This window comes from Ailuropoda melanoleuca, chromosome 15, assembly GCF_002007445.2.
Source record: "Ailuropoda melanoleuca isolate Jingjing chromosome 15, ASM200744v2, whole genome shotgun sequence".
NCBI classification, from domain to species: Eukaryota; Metazoa; Chordata; class Mammalia; order Carnivora; family Ursidae; genus Ailuropoda; species Ailuropoda melanoleuca.
This window is the reverse complement of record NC_048232.1, coordinates 75,821,311-75,847,734: the sequence shown is the minus strand read 5'-3', so window position 1 is coordinate 75,847,734 and position 26,424 is coordinate 75,821,311. Positions and strand designations below refer to the sequence as shown.

Sequence of the window (26,424 nt, the reverse complement as noted above, 5' to 3'; positions counted from 1 at the left end):
TGGGTGGCTCAGTCGTTAAGCGTCTGCCTTCGGCTCAGGTCATGATCCCAGCGTCCTGGGATCGAGCGCTGCATCGGGCTCCCTGCTCAGCGGGAAGCCTGCTTCTCCCTCTCCCTCTCCCCCTGCTTGTGTTCCCTCTCCTTCTGTCAAATAAATAAATAAATTCTTAAAAATAAATATGCTGAATATATACACACACATATATACATACATATATACTAAGTGCTACATCTTCAAAATACTATGTGTTAAATATAGAGTAGTATGTCCAGAGAGGTCATTAAAGCTCTGGGCTTAATTCCTAGGTGCCACTTATTTATAATAAATAAGTAATAAGTTGGTCAACTTTTTAAATTTCCTTCTCTGTAAAACAGGCATGATAGTACCTACTTCATAGGGTTGTTGGGAGAATTAAATGAGACACTGTGCATGTGCTGCCCTAGAATAAAATAAATACTCAATAAACATTAACATTATAACTATAATGCATATGCCATATATAGTATTACTCTAATTTAGTAAGAGGCTACATGCTGTAATAAAGAATATGACTTCTAGGGGTGCCTGGATGGCTCAGTCGGTTAAGTGTTTGACTCTTGATTTCGGCTCAGGTCATGACCTCAGGGTCATGAGATCCAGCCCAACATTGGGCTCCATCCTGGGTGTGGAGCCTGCTTAAGATTCTCTCTCTCCCTCTCCTTCTGCACCCCACCCACACACACCCCCACCCCTGCCGGCTCATGTGAGCACTCTCTCTCTTAAAAAAAAAAAAAGAATATGATTTATGACTTTCAGAGTCAGTCTTCATTTTGCCATTGTTTTTACCTGTGAGATCTGGGCAAGTTACTTGGTTTTTCTGAGCTTCAATTTCATTATGTGTAAAATGGGGATAATACACATTACAGTGTTGTTTTAGTAAATGAGATGATGGTACACAGTAAGAGCTAAAATTGTACACTTCCAAGAACAAGGCCTATAATTAAAGATCTCAGCCAACAGCAGTATCTTGAAGAAGGCTTGTTTTTCTGATTGAAATAATAAGCCTATATGTAGATTTGACATGTAATTTTCTCTCTAACATCAGTACTTATTGAAAGGAGTTAATAAGCTGAGACTTTAAAAAAATCTTTACTATTAGTTGGGAAATACAGGTAAAGATTTATAGATTGGTTTAGAATAAAAATGAGCCAATGATCGAATAACTAAACCAAAATGAAACAACAGTGAATAGAGTAAATGAACATTGCCAAAGACATGGACTAATGTCTGTTTTATTTATAAGAAATAGGAAAATGTAATAACTTTCCAGTTCAAGCTGGAAAGAGGGGCAGGGTATACACACAGCACAGGCACTGAGTTCAACTTGGCAGTAACCCTATGATAACTACAGGCCAGAAAACAGCTGAAGAGCCAAACAAAATGAGTGTAATAGAATCAGAATATTAAGAGTTAGAAGGGGTTATAGTGACTATTTAATATTAGCAAACATTAGCAGTGCAAAAGTTTCTACAAAAAAGTGGATATTGGGGAGAATAAGTCTGAGAAACTTATAAAGCTTACTAAAGTATTAAAGGCTGTCAGAGTACTATGGAAAAGAAACCTGTTTAATTTTTTAAAACTGATAGTTCCTTTATTTATTTGACCACAGAATGCTTTTAAAAAATAATACCTAATATACTCAGGACTAGCAAATATTTCTTTTATTTTACAGATACGAAAACTCTGAGGGAGGCTACATTGTTTGCTTAATGCAGCTCAGAAAGATACAATGGGAAAGGGGGCTCAGATTCTTACCTCTCAGTCCTACTCTCTACTCATTCTACCGGTATCTGATGATACATAAGAAAATAAAGCAAAAATGGGTGTTCCAACATTCAAAGCAATTCTGGGTTAAGCTAGGCCTATGAAAGGAATTATTGAAGACTGATTTTTTTTTTCTCCTTCAATAAACAGACTTAAGTCCTTAAACATGGTTCTATTTATTATCACGTTTTTATTATTATTTAATGTTTCTGCTCTTCTATTTTCATGGTAGTGAACACCTACTCTTAAAGTCTACTACTTTCTCTTTAGTAAGAATGGACTCCTGCCCACCCACTTTTTGTCCATTATGTCCACAACATTAACCATATGCTTGATTTATGCTCTCACTCCAACCAGTGCTCCTATAGTGATGGGATAGGACCCTGCTCTTAAAATAGACTATGCACATTCATCTGGGAGATGTGGCACAGTGCCAAGGATACTTAAAGTCACAGGACAATCCTAGTACATCCTCTTTAACCACTGGTTTACTAAAAGATTTAGTGGGGGCAGGGTGGGGAAGAATTTGTATATGAAAATAAATACATACATTAAAACTCACAATATAAAAATTCACATGAATTTTTAAGATTAAAAAGGAAGCTATGAAAGCAATATTGTAGCTAAGGCAGGATCCGTTGGATGACACCTCCCTGGCCTCTCAAGGTTGTGCCTACTCTCTGCTCTGATGGATGTCACTGGATATATATTCCACAGGGATCTAATTTTAGTTCATAACTGGAGTTGAAGGTCAGCCACCTAAATCTGATAGTTCTAAACTTTTGCCCTCTGTGTACAGCACACATGAGCGTGTGAGTGTATGTGTGCATGAGAAAGAGTGGGAAAGAGAGAGAGAGGTATTAAATCCTAAAATAAGCTTACTATAATTAACAGTTGGAACAGTGCTGCCAGTTCTACAAGACAGACCTATTAAAAATTTGTATTTTACAAAAATATTAAACAATCACTGACTCACTGCCAGAATTCTCAACTGTGCTTTTAATAAAGGTTGGAGAAAGGATTCTGAAGGTCAAATTTGGAATTTCTTTAAAAAAAACTAAAGAGAAATTTTCTAAATGAATACTCATGCAGCTGCGTCCATTTGATATTTAGCTTAATATTTTATTTGTGCTCTTGTGTTTTTTTTTTCTTGCTTGTAGTATGGGAGGCGATGGTAATTCTCACTTTTTATGTAATGGATACTGTCCTTGTGAGGAATTTCACCTCTAGTTTCCCTTACTACACATGTACACTTTTCAGTAACACAATCCTTCTGGCTATGTTTTATACCATGGTAATCCTGCCAAAACGACTGAAAAGAGTGCAGAGGAACAACAATTACATAAGTTTGGCTCAAGTTTTTTTTGCTAATTAGCAATCCTGAGAAAGACATGTTGCATCATCAAGAGTTCATTAAGGGATAGGAAAGACCGCTTAGGTGTAAATAAAAACACAAAATCAATCAGCTGCCCATCCTTTCTTGACTGAGGGCAGAAATGGGCATGTCAAATTCACTTAGAGTCTTAAGAGTCTTTTTATTTTTCAGAAAGCCCTTTTCTCCACTACCTATGTAAAACGTATTTTAGTATTTTAACATACTGGCAAATACAAAAGTATCATCATTTGTTGCTTATTAAAATTTACCAAATAAGGGTTGTTATCTCATTTAATGGTCAGTGAATTCTTAGAACAGCTGTAGTTTGATTATGCAGTGTATAACAGGGCCGGAAGATGGACACTGTCACAACATATACTTCATAGCTTAGTGGCTAATACAGATCATGGTCCCATGGATTCTCTACAGCTCCTTTGCCTTTTTGCCTTTTTCAGTTTACCAAAATCTTTTCCCATATAGTCTCTTTAGGATTTTCTTGCTTTGTGCCCAATGCCATCTACCCCACAACACTGAACTATTCACTCTGTACTAATTACTCTATCTCTGAATCCCTGGTTCTCAGCTGTAATGGCCCAGGTATGTACAGAAGATAGTCAGGGGTGCTCTTATGGTAAGCTGATGTTATGGACTGAATGTTTGTGTCCCCATTATATCCGTATGTTGAAGCCCTAACCCCTAGTGTGTTGGTATTTAGAGATGGGGCTTTGGGGAGATAACTATGGTTAGATGAGGTCATTAGGGAGGGGCCCTGGTCCAATGGAATTAGTGTCTTTGTAAAAAGAAACACTAGAGAGCTAGCTCACTCACACTCTCCCCCCACCCCTCTCTGCACAAAGAGGTCATGTGAGCACACAGTGAGATGGCAGCCACCTATAAGCCAAGAGAAAAGGCCTCAGGATGAAACCTACTGCTGGCATTCTGATCTTGGACTTCTACGGCTTCCGAAACTGCGAGACATAAATTTCTGTTGTTTAAGCAAGCCACCCAGTCTACGGTATTCTGTTAATGGCAGCGAGAACAGACTGAAATAGCTGAGAAGAGGGACAAGAAGGAAGTTAAGGTGTCCCAGTGAGACAGCTGTGAGATTTTAGAGATCCTTAAAGGCACATGAAGACACTAGTGATGTATCAGAAAAAGCACAATTGAACATTTGGTTTCTCTCTAGTCCCTAGTACTACTATTTTCTGAACCTGGATCTGGAGCAATTTTCTTTATCTATCTAAAGCTAAATTTCCTCATGTGTAAGATAGAAATGTATCTGCATCACAGAGTTACTGTCATTAGTTATATAGATAGCATCTAAGAAAACACATTGTAAGATGTAATTCCCCTTATATGTTACTTACTGGGAAACAGTACAATTGAAATGAAGAAAGCACCTGGCTTCAAGCACTAGCTCTGCCCTTGTGGCTATGTGATCTTGGGCAAATTTCTTGAAATCACTTGTGCCTCATTTCTTCATCTCTAAAAATAGGAATAAAATCTAGGGCTTATAAATATTAAATGAGATTATATATTTAAAAATCTTTAGCTTGAGGCAGAATAGAGGCTAATGCACCTTACATCATAAAGACGGCCAGATGGACACACAGTTTAAGAAACAATAACAGGCATACTCTACACAGGCACAATATGGCTAGGAAATTTTTATCTGTATTTGTCTTTTAATGGCAAAGCCACTCGAAAAAGGAAAATGCTGATGTAATAAACATAACATTGCAATTATGTATTAATTTTGGTAATTCTATGGTGTTCACTTGGGATCTATAGTGTCCATTACTGAGCACTTGCGTACTCGGCCCCCATATAGGCACACAACTCAAAACGTTCCCAACTTAAAATTCAAGTACGTGCAAATTATTTAAGCAAAATAAATTCTAAGTGACAAGAAGTCTATTTTGGGTTGGGAAGCTAAAAAGCCCATGACTCAAGTTGTTTATATATTAGGAAGATTGAACATGTGTAAAATGAATGAATAAGGAATGTAAACGTATTTCAATGTATAGCAATTTAAGCTGTGTATTAAGAGACTGAAGGAATAAAATATACAGAATTCAGCCAGACAGAGAAAGCTTCTTGATAAATAGGAGTGTTAGGCAATGAGTGGGCAAAAAATGATACAGATGGTGTGGCAAAAAGGAGGTAGCAAGACAAACCAAACAGTGGACAAAGGTAGAGATAGAGAGGGATATGGGTAAAGTAGGGGGATCAACCAAAGCAGATTTGGACTTCATATGAGTAAAAGCTTTCTAACGATTAAAGCTATCTGACAGCAGAGTGGCTGCTGTGAGCTTCCTGTTATTGAAAGTATTCAGAGTGTGATGACCCTTGGTGCAAGATACCTTAGAAGGAATCAGTACTGGAAGATATTCTGGGTCTGTTACTACACTGTGAGTTCCCTGAGGAGGAGCCCTACAAATATGATCACTGAAGGCAGAAAAGGAGACAGAAGACCTGGGTTGAGTCTTAGCTCTTCCATTCACTGTGGCCTTGGGCAAATCAACTTCTCAATTTTTCATCTATAAATGGGGAAGTTGGGAATACTGGAGATGCCTGTTTAGTCAGTAACTCTTTCAGGTCCCTAAGAATTTTTAATTAGTCAAAGATAGACATACAAGTTTTCCTTTTTCCTTGGTACACAATCAAACTTTGTAAGGACAAAAAGAGCTAACTGCTAAGAAAAAGAAACTTTACATTTTTGGCAAGAAAAACAAATCTGCAGTATGCCTAACTCCTTATGATCAAGTACTACATGGCTTAAGAGGAGAGCTGACACTACATACTATCCTATCCAGTCACAATGTAAAGCATGCTCTTGTGTTTCCTGTCAATGCTGATAATTAGCTCAGTGTCAAAGCTTTGTTTATGCTCTGCATCAAGTTTCAAATTTTAGAAGTCTAAAATCAGAAAATGAATAGAATCAATTCCTAAGCTATACAATAGGTCAATTCAATTATTAATGACTGGCAGAATGGTGTAGCACATGGGCTGTGGAGCCAGACTGCCTAGGCTTGGATCATGGCCTCCCACTTCACTAGTTTAGGCAAGTAATTTCCTGTGTGCCTTAGTTTCCTCATCTGCAAAGCAAAATAACAGTACCTACTTTATAGCCTGGTTGTGAGGATTAAACATGTTAACATTCATACATTCATACACTGCTTAGAATGATGATGGACATGTAGTGTATGTTACCTACTCGTATTTAATAACAAGCTTTATTGAGATATAATTCACATATCATAGAATTTACCCTGTGAAAAGTTTACGATGCACTGGTTTTCAGTTCACACATGTACAACCATCATCATCACTGTCTCATTTTAGAACATTCTCATTACCAAAAAAGAAATCCAATAGGCAGAAGTTAACTCCCCATTCCCCCCCCTCTTGCCCCTATGCAACAACTAATCAACTTTGTTAGTACAGATCTGCCTATTTTAGACATTTCGTATAAATGGATCGTACATTATGAAATCTTCGTGTCTGGCTTCTTTCACTTGGTATAATGTTTTCAAAGTTTATCCATGTTGTAGCACTTATCAATTACTTTTTTCTTGGCTAAATAATATTTCATTGTATGATTAACACTTTTTGTTTATCCATTCACAAGTTGACAGACATTTGGGTTGTTTCTACCTTTTGGCTATTATGAATAATGCTGCTGTAAACATTCACATACAAGTTTTTGCGTGGACATATATCTTCGTTTCTTTTGTGTAGATACCTAGGAGTACAATTGGTGAGTTTAACCTTTTGAGAAACTGCCAGACTGTTTTCTAAAATGGCTGCACAATTTTATATTCTCACCAGTAAGTATGAGGGTTCTGATTTCTCCATGTTCTTTCCAACACTTGTTATTATCGATTTTTTTTTAAAGATTTTATTTATTCATTCGACAGAGAGAGAGAGACAGCCAGTGAGAGAGGGAACACAAGCAGGGGGAGTGGGAGAGGAAGCAGCAGGCTCCCAGCGGAAGAGCCCAACGTGGGGCTCGATCCTGGAACTCCAGGATCACGCCCTGAGCCGAAGGCAGACGCTTAACAACTGAGCCACCCAGGCACCCGATTTTTTTTTTTTTTATTCTAGCCACAGTCAGTGTGAACTGGAATCTCACTGTGGCTTTGATGTGCATTTCCCTGGTGATTAATGATGTCAAGTTACCATTTTGATCATGTGTTTATTGGCCAACTGTATACCTTTGGGAAAACGTTTATTTAGATACTTTGCCCATTTTCGAATTGGGTTGTCTTTTTATTGAGCTCTTTATGCAGTTCAAATACAAGTCTCTTACCAGACATATGATTTGAAAGTACCGTCTTCCATCCTGTGGGTTGTCTTTCCATTTTCTTAACAGTGTCCCTAGAGGCAGAAATTAACTTTGATGAAGTCCAATTTATCTTTTTTTTTTCTTTTGTTGCTTGTGCTTTTGGGATAATATCTAAGAATTCATTGCCAAATTCTGGGTTATGAAGATTTATCTCTGTTTTCTTCTGAGTTTTATGGGTTTAGCTCTTACATTTGGGTCTAAACCATTAACTTTTGTATATGGTATTTGGTAAAAGTTTAACTTCATTCTTTCAATGGGACTATCTAGCCGTCACAGCACCACTTGTTAAATGACTGTTCTTTCCCCATCAAATGGTCTTGGCGTCCTTGTCAAAAATTAGTTGACCAGGGACACATGGGTTTATTTCTGGACTCTCGATACTCTTTCACTGATCTACATGTATATACATATATTTATATTTAATCTATCCTCATGCCAATACCACACCGTCTTGAATACTGTTGCTTGGTAGTACATTTTGAAATCAGGAATTGTGAGCCAAGTTTGTTCAAGATTGTTCTATTCTTCATCCCTTTCAATTACGAATCTTAGAATTGTCTTGTCAATTTCTACAAAGAAGCTACCTAGAATTCTAAAAGGTAATTCATTAAATCTGTAGATCAATATGGGAAGTACTGCCATTTTAACAAAAGTCAGTTTTCCAATCCGTGGACATGAAATGTCTTTCCATTTATTAGACTTTATTTAATTTCTTTCAACAACGTTTTGTGGTTTTCCTAAAAATTGAGTTATTTCCCAAGTCTAAGTTTTCTTGGTTCTTCCTCAAGGGCTTATTTGGTCATTTTTCTCTTGCTGCTTTCAAGATTTTCTCCTTGTCTTTGGCTTTTAGCATTTTACTAATGATGTATTTGTTTGTGGATCACTGACTTTATCCTACTCAGAATTATTAAGCTTCCTGGATGTATAAGTTGTTTTCCAATAGATTTGGGAAATTTTTAGCCATCACTTCTTTCAATATTTGTTCTTCATTCTCTCTCTCCTCTCCTTCTGATATTCCCATTATATATATATATCTGTTGGCATTAATGTCCCAAATTTCTGAGTCTTTCTTTACTTTTCTTTTTCTCTGTTCTTTACCTTGTATACTCTCTCTTGATCTATTGTCAAGTGTGTTTATCCTTTCTTCTGCCAGTTTCAACCTAATGTTGAGTTCCTTTAGTGAATTTTTATTTCGGTTACTGTACTTTATTATACCTTTCAACTCCTTTTTTTTCTTTTTGGTTCTTCTTTTTCCCTCTAACAATTTCTTTGTACTGATATTCTTCATTTGATGTGACATTGTCATCAACCCTTGCATTACTTTTTAAATTATGGCTTCCTTTAGTTCTCTGAATATAATTATAATGGCTACTTTGAAGTCTTTGTCTATTAAACCGAACAGCTGGTCATTCTCACAAACAGTTTCTGTCACCTGCTTTTTCCCCAGTGTATAGGTCATTCTTTCCGGTTTCTTCATGTCTCATTTTTTTTTTTTGAAACTGGACGTTTTATATAATATATGGTAGCAACACCAGACACTGCATCTACCCTCCAAGACTTGCTATTGTTATTTGCTCAGTAACTGCATGAGTTATTTTAGTTAAGTATATTCTCCCTCTCTACAGATGTTGCTCCTCAGGGGGCTCACCCTCAGTTATGCCACAGTCATCCTAAAATGACAGTGGCTTTGGCTGGCACCTCTTTGACCTTCTCTTTCCCTGACCACGCCCAGCTATTAAGTTCCACTAACTACCAGCCGATTGATCTATTGTCTTCAACAATGTCCCGGGCATAAATTGCTCCACAAACTAAACCAATCTATTAGGGCTCCTTTGAAGGAATAGTCCCTGAGGTCAGTATTTAGGATTTGTTCTAACCACAGGAGGGTTCTTCCTAGCTGCCTCTTTCCCCTTTTCTCTCTAGCAAACTAGCCAGTCTTCTGGTTAGCCTGAATCTCCAATGACTATCAATCTCCCTCCAGCTCCTTTCACCACAACCTGCACCCTCGGGCATGCACTTCACACTCTGTTGCAAATGATGTTGGTTCCTTTTGGGAGAGATTCAGAGATCTCTGCTATAAGGTTTGCTTGTTCCTCGGGCACAATTTGAGCTCTGGGGACAAAGACAATGCCACGCTTCTCTCCGGGTGATACCTCCAGAGCCTGATGAGGGGACAGAGGAACAGCAGCTCCAGCTATCCTCAGCTTGCCTCTCCCAGAGTAGAATCTGCATCCCAGAGGCCAGGGCGAGGTCAACTGGGGCTCTTCTATTTTCCATGGTGCCATATCCATGGTAGAGCCTCTGTATTGTGGTGGTGGTGGTGCAGGGTGCTGGGTGAAAGGAGGGGGACTCCACCTCTCAGCTGCACTCTCCAAGAATTTAGTCTCAGCAACAGGTAGCTGGGGCAGGATGAGAAATGCTGATCTGGGAAGATAGCTTTCCACCTGACAACTGAGGAAAGAGAGAGCTCTGTGTTCTTGAACGCAGCAGTATGGAGAACAGTTTCCATCTCACTCAGCTAATGGGGGGAGGGAGAAGGTCTCAGTTCAAATAGCATAGACTTTCACTTTTCTTACTGAGTTTTAGTAGATTTTCTTGAACAAGTATTTCTTCATTGACTGTATGCTCTCAGGACTATTTCCAGAGACTTTAAATGATTGTTATAATTTTCACCATGGTGCACTGGGTGTTATACGCAACTAATGAATCATCAAACTTTACATCAAAAACCAGGGATGTACTGTATGGTGACTAACATAATAAAAAATATTATTATTAAAAAAAGAAAAAAAGTAATTTTCACCAGTTTGAGTGGGGAGCAGGTCTGTAGAACTCTTCATACTTGTCATGACTGGAAGTGGAACTTCTTGATGAGTTTTCTTCACTTTTTTTTTTTTTTGTATGAGAAAATGAATCTGGAACTCTAAGTACAAATTGGAGATACTATTCTTATTATTCTGAGAAAGAAATCCTAAAAAGTAATCCAAAGACAATATATGGGCTGCCATATCTACGGCCTGCTAAGTCAGAAGAGCTGTCATATTCTTTCTCCCTACACTTAGTCTTTCAATGCCTTTACAAACATCCAAAGTAAAAAATGAAGTCTGAAATGAAATTTAAATTATTTTGAACTACTATGACGCAGTCACCTTGGCCTATGATACAATTCAGCCCTTCTAAGTCAAGTTTTATGCCAGATCCCAGCTGGACAGGAACTTTAAAAAGTAAAAGATTTAGGATGCTTGTGTGTGTGTGTGTGTGTGTGTGTGTGTGTGCGTGCGCGTGCACACGCGTGCACGCGTGCACGTGTGTTTTAAAGAAATCAAGATGTTGAAAGTGATTATCTTTAAAGTTATCGTCTTCTAAATCAGAGCTGTACTTGCATCATGTGTCAAAGTATTCCCTAAGGTGAGACATCAAATAAAATTTGAGTCAAATTTGCAAAGCAATATAAAGCTCATTCTGTTTTAGTAAAAACTGTAGTTTAACAATTTCAAATAACAAAAATAAGTGTAAAGGGCTTTCAGAACAAGCATCGTGCCTTAAGTTATTCCTAAGCATGGATTCACAGTATAGAACCAATGGTTCTGTCTTGGCACATTTTCCTTAGGGGAATCTAATATGGAAATTTACCCATTCATATTCTAGAGTCCACAATGGCAATCTTCAGTATGCCTCTGTAGCTGAGAAAGTGCCAAACCACACACCACAGGCAAATAGCCAATTTAGCAACTAAGGTCTAACACAGGACTTGGCACACAGGAATTACTGAAAAAATATTTGTGGACTACAGAGATCTCTATTAATATGCCAAGTACATTCAAGTCTGGGGGGTGAAAGTAAAAAGAAGAAAATTTCAAATGGTAGAATGAACTTTCATGTTCATATAAATTTATTTCACCTCATAAACCAGCTCCACAAGTAATAGTATTTCCAAACCAGTAATATTTTTTATGTTCCCTTCAAAAGGCATATGTAAGATAATCAAGAAGGCTCAATTTTAGAGAAAATAAATGATGAAAAAAAAGTACTGGTCTTTGCTTATGCCTCTAATCACACTACTACAGAAGAATAGAATATATAACATGTGTTATAGAATTATCATATTCTAAATCATAATCTACTGAAATTTTCTATTTAAATATAGAAAAGAAAGATATCATCTACAGTAATAATATTCAGATAGCCACTATTTAGTAAATTTCCTTACATTTTTCTTTTTTTTTTTTTAAAGATTTTATTTATTTATTTGACAGAGACAGCAAGAGAGGGAACACAGCAAGGGGAGTATGAGAAGGAGAAGCAGGCTTCCCGTGGAGCAGGGAGCCCGATGCAGTGCTTGATCCCATGACCTGAGCCAAAAGCAGATGCTTAACGGCTGAGCCACCCAGGTGCCCCTACATTTTTCTTTGTATAGTTATTACTTTTACATGATTATGATCATACCGTATGAATACTTTTGTAGCCATTTTTTCCAGTAAACATTACATTGAGATTCTGCAGTATAATTAAGAGAATATCAAATTCAAAGTCAAACAATATATGCAAGTCATAGGAATTCTGGCCTCCACTCAATATCCAAGTTCCCTCCATTTATTTAATAGGTGTTTACTATAGGTGCCTATTTTCTGCCACATGGGGGGCTGAAATATATAAAGAAAACTAAGCCAGAGTTCTTGTTCTTCAAGAGCTCCCAACTCAGCAATTACCCTCTGCCTTTATAAAAAATGGGCTTATCTACGTGAGTTTAAAGGTAATGAGATAAATGCTCAAAATTTGGCTATTTTTAACCTCACTCTTTTGAGGAAAATCGCTATGGACATGAAGATTTAGCTCAGACAACGACTGAAGTTTTCCACATTTGATATGGCTGTATCCTTATCTTACAGGTGAAAGAACTGCAATTCTTTTACTCAGTTTATGACACGTATTTTTCAACATTTATTGCAATTAGTACTCTTTATTGGTCTCGAGATCAGTTGTGTTTTAGAAGCCAATTTAAGAGATTTCATTTCCTCAAGATGTAAATTTTCAGATTACTCATCATACCCCCCCATGCTACCTGTTTGCATGATGTATTTGTTTATGTGCAGGTAAACAATCACAGCCTAGAGGTAGAGGATGTAAGGCAAATGCTTCAAAGCACAGGTGCTTATATCTAACTATACAATGATCCACATGCACCTGGAACTATTTGCATTACATGCAAAATATAACAGTTGTATCTGACTTTACTTCTGTAGAAAAACTTAAGCCCTCCTTGTTGGTAATTTCCTTTGCTATTTTCCAATTAAGTCTAGTTGCCTAAATGGTGTCTCAAGGAATGAAATAAGAGATAAAACAAGTAGTAAGTCATAATTTCAAAACCTCTGAAATATACCTCAAGTGATAATGAGTGGCAACTATGGAGCACCAAGCAGTGGCGGAGCTGCACGTAACAGAAAATCCATTCTCTATTTGAGGATCTGCCACTTAACTAGTCATGCAAGTGTTAGCAAGTTGTCATTAACGTGAGCCTCAGCTTTCTTATCCATAAAATAGGGCTGGCGATATTCTCACCATACTTACAGCATTACTGCATTACTGTTGCAACACAAATCTTTGTAAAAATGCAAAACACTACCTAAGTGTTGGGAATTAGGTCTAAGGATCATTAATTTATAACCACTTCTAAAAAGCTCAGTATCATCAAGTTTTATTTTTTGAAAGGTTGTCTGTTCCCTTACATTTACTTCCATGTTGTCATAAAAGTTTTTAGAAGAAAGGTATTGTGTTTTTCAGAAAGACAGCCCCTGTAGTTTATTGCTGTTACCAAGGAGCTGCTGGCGAAAGGCTCCAGAGACATGTTTAGGAAAGAGAAAAAGAGAACTAGGGCAGCAAAACAAATTGGATAGTAACTTGAGTTCCTCTTATTTTCAGTCGGGTTTAATGTGGAGACATGCCTACTCTTCTACGTGTCCCTACACAGAGAACCTAAAATGCTGTTAGGGTGTAGATCCTTTAGAGCATTCCAATAGTTTTAGGGCCTTAGGCATGAAAGAGTCACTGATGATTTTAACCCTTGGAGACTAAAATGATTTTGTTTGCCTACGTTTTTCCATTAATAAGACAGCTAGCTAGGTCCCTAATTGCATTTGTTTATATCAGACCTCTCAGGAAGCAGGAATCTACCTACTAACACTGAAAATAACACCAGCGCAGGAGCCTCTGTCTCCAAAGATCCAGCAGGCAGTAAAAGACAGTACTTTGATATGTTAGGTTTTGCTACTGTCCTATAGAAAATACACATGCTTTATTAACAACTGAGTGGGGAGTTATTCTCCCTCAACAGAAGCTTATATGGAGTGGGGGGAATCTCTGTCTTAATGTACTTATTTTGACCAGTAAAAGTACTATCAGATTCTAGTATCAGTCCCAAGGCACTGTGAATCAACAGATACATATAGATTCTCTCAAGTAAAATAAAAATAGCAGCTGCCTCCCTAGCCTGAATACCTATCATAAGTGTGTCAAATTATTCTTTTTAACACCTTGCTCCTTCTTTTTTTCACTTAACTCTCTCTCCCCTTATCACATACCTGTCTCTCTCCCTCTCCTCCTCCCCTTCTCTCTCTCTTTACTATGTCATAGTATTCCAGTAGGTAGATGGACCCTAGTTTCTTCAAATACTCCCTCTTTGCTGGACACTTGTTTGTTTCTAATCTTTTGCTATTATGTACGATCTTCAATGAATAACTATGTTTACTTGGGTTGAACCTATCCACAGAACAGATTTCTAAAAGTGACGTTGCTTGGTCAAAGGGCAAAATGCATCTGTAATTTTGGTAGAAAGCGCCAGTTTCTGTTACATAGAGATTGTGCCATTTTGTACTCCCACCAATGTGTAAGTACTTATTTCCTGAAGACCATTTATAAAAATACACATGCCTGGATTCCACCCCCGCCCCCAAATTCTGACTCAGTAGATAAGGGGTCAGGCCTAAGGAGGCCTATCTTGAAAAGGCTCCCCAAACAGCATATCCCTAGTTGAGAATTCATTCTCCAAGGTACTCTAGTCTTATTTACATTGCTCAAATACAAAAGAAAATCAGACTTAAACCTCTACCCTTCACAGTTTATACCCCATGTCACTCATTCAATAAATATGTTTTGAGTACCTATCATGTGCTGGTCATTCTAGATATCGAGGATATAAAGATAAATAATTGTATCTATCATTGGAGTTTGCAGGGTCTATCAATGAGAGACATCAATATATAATTAAGAGACAATGTACAAGCATAATGTCAGAGATTTACATAGAATTTTATGGGAATACTGAAGAGGGGCACTTCACCCTGACAGAATGCCAGAGGAGGCTTCCTGAAGGAGGTGCTCCTGGGAGTAGGAATTAACCAGGTGAAAAGAAGAAGTGGTACACAAGAAGGAGAGGGCATGCTAGGTAGAAAACACATGCAAAGTTAGGAAGAAAGAGACAGAAGGGAATGTGGATGTGTACGCAGCTGGAAATATTTCATATTGCTAAAGCATAAAATACAATAGAATAGTATGCAATAAACTACAAAAGTGGACAGAGATCAGATCACTGGACATGTATTATATCATGTTAAAATGCTTGACCTTATTCTACAGGCAAAGAAAGTCACTCAGAAGTTTTAAAGTTGGGAGTGACATGGTCATATTGTTGTTTTAGAATTATGGACAATGGACTGAAAGAGTACATAACTGGAAAAAGTTAGAACAGTCAGGAAACTGGTACAGTAACTCAGGCGAAGGCTTGAATTATGGCAGGGATTAAGGAGAGAATGGACTGAAGGAGTCTTAAGAGGTAAAATGAGCAAAATGGAGACATTATATAGGAGTAGAGGTAAATAAAGGGATGATTTCAATGTATTATCAAACCATTCCCAGCAAAGCACTGGATTTAAGCTATTTTTTCAGCAGCAGTGATAGGTTTACACTGGTTCAGTCAGATTTTCTCACTTGGTCTTGATATTTGTACGGCCAGGGATAGATGTATGGGGCCCAGCAAAATGCTCAGGGGGGACGGGTGAGCTCCTCCTTTAGCATCATGCTCTAATCAGCTAAGTAAAACCACAGGCAACCCCAACAGGCAAACATAACATTACATGGTCTTATCTCTGATGCACGCTTTCTTCTCTTAAATTTGTTTTTATTTTTTAATTGTTTTTAGAGAGAGGGAGAGGGGGAGAAAAAATCTTAAGCAGGCTCTACGCCCAGCGTGCACATCAATGCAGGGCTCAATCTCATGACCCTGAGACCATGACCTGAGCCAAAATCAAGAGACAGGCACTTAACTGATTGAGCCACCCAGGCACCCCTCTGATGCACCCTTTCTTATAATAACTTCTCTACTGGTGAGGTTCCTGACTCCACTCTTCTCTATGTCTGTGAAGTCAGTCACCAAAACAATTGCTGGCAATATAAAGAACTGCCAGTACAGGGAACAGTGTGTGGTTGAGGGCCAGCAGCATGGACAACTGCTTTCCCAAAACTTAACCCAAAGCCAAGCTTCACAGTATTAGCAATGCATTTTGGGCAGCCTACAGTTCTGCCACCGAATAAAGTCAATCTCTAGTGAAAAGATATAGGGAGAGTCCCCTCTGAACACTCCCCATTCCCCTGATTTATGCAAGTATAATGGTCTTGTGAGGACGGAACAGGAGAAAGTTGGGTGTAATCCATACTAACCCTTGTACTTGTCTTCTCAGAGTTCCTAAAAACAAACTGAAAGGAAACCAAAAACTAAACAATCATCAGATGAAAACAAGTTCACTGTCCTGAAACACACACACACACACACACACACACACACACACACACACACACACACACACAGAGTAATTCCAAGGCTTACCTTTCTTTTATCTTCATCTGTTGATTCAAATTTGAAAGTAGCCCTATGCTGAGGGGGAAAAGAAAAGGGAAACAACGTCATTTTAAATACACAGATTTTTAATTTTGGTTATGTTTTAAAAACATGTCTGAAAAATGTTGCCTTCCAACATTGTATTTCAACACTCGTATTAAAGGAAGAAAGATAGGCATGTAAGTAAATAATTACAAAGCAGTGTGAAAGACTACAGCAGAGAAACAGACAAAAGAACAGAGTACCAAACCACTAACTCTGCCTGAGGAAATCTGGAATGCTTTGCGCAAAGTATAGAGCATTTGAGCTGGACCGTGGGGGATGAATAGGAGTTTGCCAGGAGCCAAATGGAAACCATTCTAAGGATAGAAACAAAGGCTCAGATGTGTGAAATGGTATGATATATTTGTGATATAAACAGGTCTGTCAGGGTGAAATATAGGATACATGTGAGGGGATGGGGAAATGGAGAAAAAGGAGAATGGAAAAGTAAATTAGACAGAAATTTGGAAGCGTCTTCCAGTGTTGCTAAGACCCAATGTTGCTTTCTTTTTCATATGCAGTGAGAAATTATCAGAGAATTGTAGACAGGAAAGAGATTTGATAGATTGGTATTCAGAAAAGTAATTAATTCTCTAAGAATTAAGGTTTAAATTGTGGTCCACCATTAACTAGTTGAGCAAGTAACAAAATCTCTATCACTGGACTTCACTTGTGAAAAGAGGGGGTACCTAGTTCACAGAGCTGCTGTGAGGGTTAAAATAGTGAAGGCATATAACATACCATCTCAGTGCCTGGTGCTGAGTAAACACCCAATAAATATTAGGATTATAATGATGATGATGATGCCAATAATACTGACAAAAAAATAACTGGAAAAGAACAGAGTGCCATGACTCTCCAAATGATTGGCTGCACTGTATTTTCTACTCTGTAGCTGAAACAGAGGATGGAGTAAGTTGGTTTGCCCACTGTCACAGAAACAGTGTTAGTACCCCAAAATAGAGCACAAAACTTCTCATTCTCTCTCTCAAGTTTTACTCAGGAGAACCAAGTATTCTTATAAATCCTAAGTTTTCCTTTAAAAAAGTCTCCACTGAACATCTCTGCCTTTCTTTCTTACTTTCTCTTTGGCCACACTGACATTTATTGGCAACTCATCAGGAGTTAAGTACACAAAGTACTAAAGATATCATCATTACAGGTGGTTCTGTGTTGTCAGCTTTGTAGAAGAAGCAATTTTTGAAATTAAATGAGATGGAGAAATGCTGACAGAGAAGCAGTTCTGAATGTTAAGAAATGGTCAGGGGGAAGACTTAGAGGTAAGAGAGAAGGGCTGTTTGAAGAAACTGAAGAGAGGCTGCCTCACATATGGTTTGCAAAACAATTAAAATGGATGATGTCAGGTGGTAAGAAGGCCTTGAGTTTAAAAATTTATACCTCAACTGGCAGATAGGTGATAAGCAACTAAAGGAAGATTCTGAGGGAGGTGTGAACAGTAGAGCATTCTGAAAGAATATTTTGAGCAGCTGCTTACAGGCCAGATCAAAGGAGAGCAAGACTGAGGACATAAAGCCTTCCAAGAAACGGGCATCAATAATCCAGGTGTGATATTGCTGGCAGCAGTATAAACTGACATAAACTCTAAAAGTGAAAGTAATTTGGCAACATATACCAGAAAACATAAAAATATTCACATCATTTGACCCAGAACTTCTACTCCTAGGAATTTAACCTAATGAAATCATCCAGAAAGAGAGAAAAATTATATATGTAAGCATATTCACTTCAGTGTTTTCTAATACTATGGAAGAAAGAAAGAGACGATCTGAATATCCAACAACAGGGACTGATGAAAGAAACAGCTGTGCATCCACCTGATAAAATTGCAATTAAAACAAAAGATGGCTAAAAATCTCTGTAACAACGTGGAAAATTACAATAGCATCAAGTGGAAAAATAGTAAAATACCAAGCTAGATGTCTACGATGACAGTACCTGCATAAGTATATGGATACATTCGAACAAAGGCTCGAGTGTTAAAATGCAAAAATAAAAGCAACTGTACAATGGTGGTAGGATTTCTGGTGAGGTCTGACAAAATTCATTGTTGGTATATTATTTTTATAATTAAAAGGGAAATTTAAAAAATAAAAGATAAATGAATGAATGAACAAGGAGAGAAAGAAAGAGAAGAGAAAGGAAGAACAAGTTGTAAATCCGAAGTCTGTAACTCAGGAATTTATAGGCAAGGTTTAATAAAAACTAACTTTAGAGGCGCCTGGGTGGCACAGCGGTTAAGCGTCTGCCTTCAGCTCAGGGCGTAATCCCGGCGTTATGGGATCAAGCCCCACATCAGGCTCCTCTGCTATGAGCCTGCCTCTTCCTCTCCCACTCCCCCTGCTTGTGTTCCCTCTCTCGCTGGCTGTCTCTATCTCTATCGAATAAATAAATAAAATCTTTAAAAAAAATAAAATAAAATAAAAACTAACTTTAGATAAAGAAGCAGCAGACATCAGGCTAAGGCTGTAAACTGAAGTTTAATAAAAGTCCAATACAAATGAAAATAAATTGCACTTAGAGCCCAAGAAAGCGGATTTTTTTGCCATTATACGTGAAATATTAAATCCATAAATTATCTGGAATAAATGAACCTAGTGGCCAATATAATGGTTCTCCTTAACTTTCTCTGGCATTTATGGTAAAGGAACAGAGAAAGAAATCATCTTTTGGAAAGACCCTCATTAAGTTATAAAAATATCTTTTAAACAGTTTCTACACAGAATTTATCTTTTAAGGTGGTAATTTAGAAGAGTACCAAGGACTAAATTTTCTGTTGCTTTTAAATGAAAGGCTGATCCGGTCATAAAACCACAACATTAAAAAAGAAAGAAGGAAAGAAAGAAAAGCTTTCAAAAGCCCTAACTAGCATGAGGGCTTAATTTAATTAGAAAATATACTGGCATGTGAGGCAATACAAATTGAATTTTGAATGTGCCAATCTATTCAGAAGCTCAGCCCTCTAAGATTGTTTGGATCCAAAGATGTTGGCTTCTCCAAGGCCGGTTTCTTTTATACAACTTAGATCGTACCTAATCTATTCAGTACTTCCAGCCCTTATTCTATACCCTTTCTAAGGCTAAAAGGGAAGGGAAGGGGAACTAGCATTTCTTTTTTTTTTTTTAAGATTTTATTTATTTATTTGACAGAGATGGAGACAGCCAGCAAGAGAGGGAACACAAGCAGGGGGAGTGGGAGAGGAAGAAGCAGGCTCATGGCGGAGGAGCCTGACATGGGGCTCGATCCCAGAACGCCGGGATCACGCCCTGAGCCGAAGGCAGACGCTTAACCACTGTGCCAACCAGGCGCCCCGGAACTAGCATTTCTGGCTGTAAATACCTTTATAGAACTGCTAGCCAACAGTCAACCACCTCATCTTTATATGCTTAATTTCCAGATGAACAGGAGCAACAAGTCAAATATAAACTAAAGAGTAAAACCATTGTTCAACTTAGAGACCAAGTAAACTAGGAACAGCTCAGTGACACTCGAGACTTAAGAAGACTCCTCCCCATAGATTTTATATCCTGTGAGTAGGCTCTAAAAAGCTCAGGCTCAGGAGTCAGACAACACTGGGTTTGAGTACAGTCCTGCTGTTTACTAAAAGTGTGACCTTGGTCAAGTTATTCAACTTTACTACCTGTCAGAGTTTCCTTATCTTTTATGTATGGCACCTTGCACATAGCAGGTGTTCAATAAGTGGCCACTATTGTTATTATAGCATGGCCTATGATGTGGCATCTAGCCAAATACTGACCTGTTGGAGAACTAGGAGTTATTTCACATTTTAGAAGATATACTTAAACAGTACTGATACAAGGGAATTAGCCTTCTGGGGTGGGGTGTGTGTGTCCGTGTGTGTGTGTGTGTGTGTGTGTGTTGTGCTGTGTTTCACGAATAGAGATTATTCCTAGAACTAAATGCCAGTAACTGAGATTATATAACCCAGTCTGGAAACAAGAACAAGGTATAACAAAGAACAGCTCACTAAACATGCTCCTTCGCAAAAATCTGTGGAATGACCTCAAAGTGTCAGAACTCAGCCTCAAAGTGGAAAGCAAAAAGTCCTCTGACATGGTCCAGAATTTTTACGTACCCTATTCAAACGTGTAGTCTGTATTTCTAGAACTGTCTCAATATTAGGTCCCTATCAATCAGGTTCTTCTAGCACATAAATGAACACCTCACTGCGATCAGTATCATTTTCCTCTCTTATGAGGACTACTCTTGGAGACCTACTATTTGCCTGTATCTTACATAACTTTTATCTTTAATTTGGTCATAAATTTGCCATATTTCCAAAATGGAATCCTGTTGGAGATTGCTATGGGGTAATCATATGCCCAGGTAGTCTCTATGGCCACCAAGCCATCTCTCTATCATCACAGTTGATGACTCTAGGCCTCAGTTTCTTCACCTATTAACTGAAGGGGACAGATCCAATTAACTTTGAGATTCCTTCTAGTCTAAATATCCTCTGATTTAAGAAACTAAGATACTACTGTACATCCCAGGGCACTTGATCACTCTTTGTTCTGATAATCATAATGATGGCAACCAATCTGTCTACTATATGTTTTAACACTTTATTTATTTATTTTGACAGAAGGAGAGAGACTGAGCACAAGTTGGGGTGGGGGGGAGGGGCAAGGGGCAGAGGCAGAGGGAGCAGCAGACTCCCCACCGAGCAAGGAGGTGGATGGATGAGGGACTCGATCCCAGGGCCCTGGGATCATGACCTGAGCTGAAAGCAGACACTTAGCCAACTGGGCCACCCAGGCACCTCTCTACTAAATCTGATATCAGAACAGAACTTGAAGGAGTAGAAGGAGCCTGGACAGCCTACACTAGAACAATCCATACGTCCTACAATTAATAGCTCACTCTATAACTGGAATGGAGGTTGTTAGGACCCAACAGGAACCAAAGGAAATAGTGTATTGGTCCTGAAAACCTTTTTCTCTTCTGTGCTCAAAAACACAGAATAGACAGGGTAAAGGCAATATGACCTTGCAAAAAGAGTCCTGGATATGGAATCTAAAGACTAGGTCTGCCACTTCTAGCTATGTGCCCTTGAGCCCACAGATAGTCACTTTGTCTTTCTGAACCTCAATTTCCTATTCCCCGCCAAAAGAGAATACTTCTATCTCCTTCATAAGTTTTAATGTAGGAGGATTATATGTGATGACATGTGAAAATGCTTGGGATAGACAATACATAGCACATAGCAAGCACTCAATAAAGGTTAACAGGTGAATTGAGACAAATGAAAAAAACAATCATTCTTCCTATTCGTTTGTTAATACTTTCCTATGCTGGGTCAACTTGCATTATGCCCTTGAGAAACAGACGAGTTTAATTTTTTTCTGAGATAGATCTTCCCTCTCCCCAGAATAACAAGGGTCAGTGAATGAAGGAAGAAAATATGAGAGTCTCAGTAACACAGTAGAAATGTATTTTGCTACCCATTAGAAAATGTACGGGTCAAGGAAAAAGATAAAGGATGGAGTATACTCCCTAATTTTTTTTTTTTATCAGTCTACATCAACTCAGTGTTACAGGTTTAACTCCTACCTTTTTTGTTCGAAACTAACAGTTACAGGCTCTGCTTCAGTGCCAGGCACTGTTACAAGTACTTTAGACACATAACTCATTTAATCCTGACAACAAACCTATGATGTAGGTACTATTATTGTCCCTGTTTGACCGGTGAGGAAACTGAGGCACAACAAAGTTATGTAACTTGTCCTAGGCCACATGGATGGTGAGTTGAAGATCAGAGTCCAGGCAGTCTGGCTCCAGAGCCTGTGCTATGGCCACAGGATCTCTTGAGTACCTTGGTCATTAGAACTATAACTCCCTGAGTAAATGCCTCCTAGGTGCGCTGCGCTCAGTGTACAGCATTAAACTTCAGTTAATTTAAGCCGTTATCCCTATTTTACAGATAAGGAAACCAAGACTCAGGCTTAAAATAGCATCCACAGCCATGAAGCCAATAAAAGGCAGATTTGAACCAAGATTTATCTGACTCTAAATTCTACCTTCTTTCCACTATCTGGAGGGAACAGCCCATTAAACATGCTCCTCTGCAAAAATCTGTGGAATGAACTCAACCAGTCAGAACCCAGCCTCTGACATGGTCCAGGATATTTACATACCCTCCTCAAATGTGTTTCTAGAACTGTCCCAAGTTCTAGCTTTATTAGAGAAATAAGGTAGCATAAAGAATCTCCTCCCCAAATAACGAACCAGTCACTTTCTCTGTACATCATTCATTTCCATTCTTGGTTAGACTCCTCAATGCCCCATAACCACCTCTTACTCTAAATATTTCTCAAATCTATTTTTTCAGATAAGGAAGATACTTTTTCAGGGTTTCCGACTCCATATCCCATAGAGTTGGGCAATTTAATTCCCCCTCCTCATTTTTATTGCCAGACCACCACAATCATACTTCCCCTTCCTATTCATCAGCCTCCAAGGTCTCTCTTGCCTTGAGGGGCAAAGCCCCACTGCCAACATGAACCTCAGCTATTTTCTTTGCATGCTAGCCCTACTATAATCAGCATTAAACATGAGAGCTTTTCTCTGAAGGAGCGGACTGACCAGGTTCACATCAAGTCAGAACATTCTCAGGTGAGGCCCAAAAAGTACTTCAGGAATACCACCTTAAATAATATACACTGGGCATTACAACTTTAAAAACATTCCCAGTGTGAAAGGGGAGCTGGAGATGTCCAGAACCTAAGCCTGAGAGCACTTGGTCAGGAGCAGTAAGTGGAAACCAACCTGGAGGGAGATCAAGGAGAGGAAGAGATAAATTGCAGGAATCGAATCTGGAGTTCTAATCAGTTTAGCCATGAAGGGAAGGAGGAATATTGAAGAAAGTGGTAAGGTCCAGTTGGAGGTTTTTCCTCCTCCCTTTCCTAGGGAAGAAAGTTCCTATTTATTGCTGGATATCTGGCATATAGTAATTGCAAAATAAATACTAGCTGATTCAACACTCTTTCTTTTGAAAATCAGTTGGTAGCTGCCTCAAATTCTTTTTGGAAAGGAGTTATAAATCAAGTTAAATGAATATAATCTCCACAATATGTACACCAATGCCTTAAATGAATTTCTTCTAAATTAGGCAGATATGCAACAGTAACGCATATTAGAGAGCGAAGGAGCTAGGACACAAACAGAGTTTAATCCATCCATACATCTACCCAAAGAAAGCAGCATAGTACTGTAGAAAGAGCAGTCAGACAACCTAGATTCAAATTCAGCCCCATCTCTCAGTGACTGTGTGGACTTGGGGCAACATTACCCTAAGTGTCATTTGTGAAATGGGGAATACCACCACTTTCCCTACAGGGTTGCTGGGAAGATTAAATGGAAATGAAGGTGTCTTATTTTTGGATCTTCTCCACCCAGGGCAGAAATGGCACACTGGCAGCTCAATCATACAAAAGTATAATAAAGTGCAGTGGTGGGCACATAGCAAACACAGAAGGGGAAACTATGAGTGGAAGCAAGTGAAAGGAAGAAAGATGCTATAGCTAGGGTGAGCCTTGGTGTTGAGTGTGTTTTCACAGAAGTGAGTAGTCAGTCATTCCTATAAAGTAGTCTTCTAAATGGAAGAATAAAGGTGTGGTATGCTACCTTTTGAGGTGAGCATGTGAAATTCCTGGAAGGAAAAGTAATGGAAAGCTAACGGTTCCTGGAGAAACATTCAAAGAAGTGGCTGGGATTTATAACAAGATACCTTTTAACTGGAGAGTTGTAAAGTGGAAAGAACAATGAATGGTTTGAAGACCTAGGTTAGAATCCCAGCTCACAAGCATGACCTTGGGCAAGTTACTTAACCGACATAGGATCTCAGTTGCAAAACGAAGATAAAACCTCACAGGACTGCTGTCGAGATTGAGATAATGGATGGGAAAGCTGTTAATGCGATACAAATAATAGGTATTATTCGGAGTCAGAATTTCCCCCCCACTTACAACATAGTACGTCCATGACCTTGGCATGATTTCAGTTCTAAGCGCCTTGGTTTTCTCATCTATAAAATGGGAAGGATGACACCATCTACCCTATAAACACTCTAAGAATCAAGTTAAACCATATAAAAGACATCAAACCTTGGAAAGTGTACGGTGCTATAGGTATATAAAGAACTGCCATCGTGGCTGACAGGTTTTATGCATATCAAGGGCCGTGTTTAAGCACGGAAACACGGATTTTCATGCTATACAGGTGAGGAAGCCTCGCGTGCATTTATGCATCCCAGAGTGGGGCACAGGGCACAAACGCACATCTACGGATTCCGGGGGTGTGACTTGCACGCTTGGGGGAGGACCGTAGGACAGGCTGCTGGGCCGGAATCAGAGGAGTGGGCGCCAGAGTGGGGGCAGGGGGATGCAGGATGCACGGACAGGAAAGGCGAGGGGCACAAACACGCATGCCCAAGCCGGAAACGTTTTCGGGGGAGAGCAACGCGCATCCCCGGAATGAAGGGGGTTGGGAGGGATGCGATGTGCAAGCCCCGAGGGCGGCCCGGGGGTGCTCTACCGCACACCCGGGGCCAGGGCTCTTTACCTTATCGCTGTAATCCCTCAGGACCCGCTCGATAGCCCCCGCCTCGCCGGCCCGGACGATGTAGAGGGCGCGCTCCTCATCCATGGCCGCAGGTGCGGGGGAGCCGCGGCCGCTCTGCGCGCCCAAGCCGCTGCCTCCAGGTAAACGCCTCGCGCCCCCGCTCGCTCGCTCGTTCCCAGCTTCCTTCCTTCCCTCCTTCCCTCCCTCCCTCCTGCCTCCAACCCGCCAGCCTCCGCCCGGGCAGGGCCGACGTCACCGCTCCTCAACTTTCACCCCGCGACGTCACGGTCCCCCAGCAACCGGCGCCTCACGGCCGCCCCCGTCAAGGCCCAGAACTCGATAGAGGCCTGACGAGCGGCCTGAGGCGGGGTCAGGTCCGAGGCCTCGTTTACTCTCCTGCCTCTTCCTCCCTCGGAGAAGACACCAGCCTCTTAAGTGGGCTCTTGCAAACAGAACTGTTCTTCTCTCCTGACCCTCCTCTATGAATCATTCTCCTCAGCTGACGAGAGCGACCCGGCTCTTCCCCGCCCCTCCAAGAGCCAGCATCTAAATGGACTACAGTTCCCTGCGTCCGTTGGGGGCATCCCATTCTTCCATCTAATTTACTGGAGTGCCGAATGGCATGCCGGGATTAGTAGTCATCCAGCGGGAAAGACTTCCCGCCAAAGGCATGCTGGGAGCTGTGGTCCGGTCAGGGCCGGAAACGGGAGTCCCGGGGCCGCTCGAGGCCCGCGGCCAAGAGACCGTTAGGGGGAGGGTGTAAGCGTCGGCTCTGCCTCTTTTTTGTTCCTATCGGAGCTGACTGTCCTGCTTTAGCCTCGGCTGGTCGGGCAGGTTGACAGTCGCGGAAACTGGCACCCCTTGGTGGGAACTGCCAAGCACCGGTTTAATTCCCTCTTTTTCTCCTTTAGCGGTTTCGGTCTCTTTGAAATTCTTTCCTTCCTCCCCTTGTTTGCGGTCATGTTATGTATTCAGCTACAGTAATGTGGGAAATTGCAGGCAGTTATCTGGATTAAAGGATTTTTTTGTGTGTGTGTGTGTGCCTTTGTAATAGTCGCTGCCACGTATCGCGTGCCGCGGGGGCTCCGGACTCAGTGTTAGGTGGTCGCCTTGCAGCTTCTGATTCTCACGACACAGATTTTTGTGGAAGCAATGGAACGCGGATAGGTTAAGTAATTTGTCCTAAGTCACATAGCTGGTAAATCCCGGCCTTTTCCCCAAAGGCAGCTGCTCTACACTCGCCAGTCATGTAATAACACTGATGTACGAGTGATAATAGTGGTGATGGGGAAAGTGAAGTTGAAAGAGGCTCACGTTTGCTAAGTGTTTGTGCAATTTTTCTGTTACATACTTCACCTGTGTCCT

The 26,424-nt window shown here is 39.8% G+C and overlaps 1 protein-coding gene across 3 annotated transcripts in view; it reads right to left on the bottom strand.

Moving 5' to 3' along the window:
- RIC8B (RIC8 guanine nucleotide exchange factor B) overlaps positions 1–25,654 on the bottom strand; it is a 106,411-nt gene extending 80,757 nt beyond the window's left edge. The window contains exons 1-2 of one of the 3 annotated variants that reach the window (XM_019808358.2): positions 25,060–25,654; positions 16,405–16,452 (exon numbers count right to left, since the gene is read on the bottom strand). In XM_019808358.2, coding sequence (XP_019663917.1) covers positions 16,405–16,452; positions 25,060–25,143 — 132 coding nt within the window. In that variant the 5' untranslated portion in view covers positions 25,144–25,654. The remainder of the gene's footprint in view (positions 1–16,404; positions 16,453–25,059) is intronic. The other 2 variants (XM_019808360.2, XM_034643625.1) reach the window with 2 other exon arrangements.
- Between the last annotated feature and the right edge of the window lie 770 nt (positions 25,655–26,424).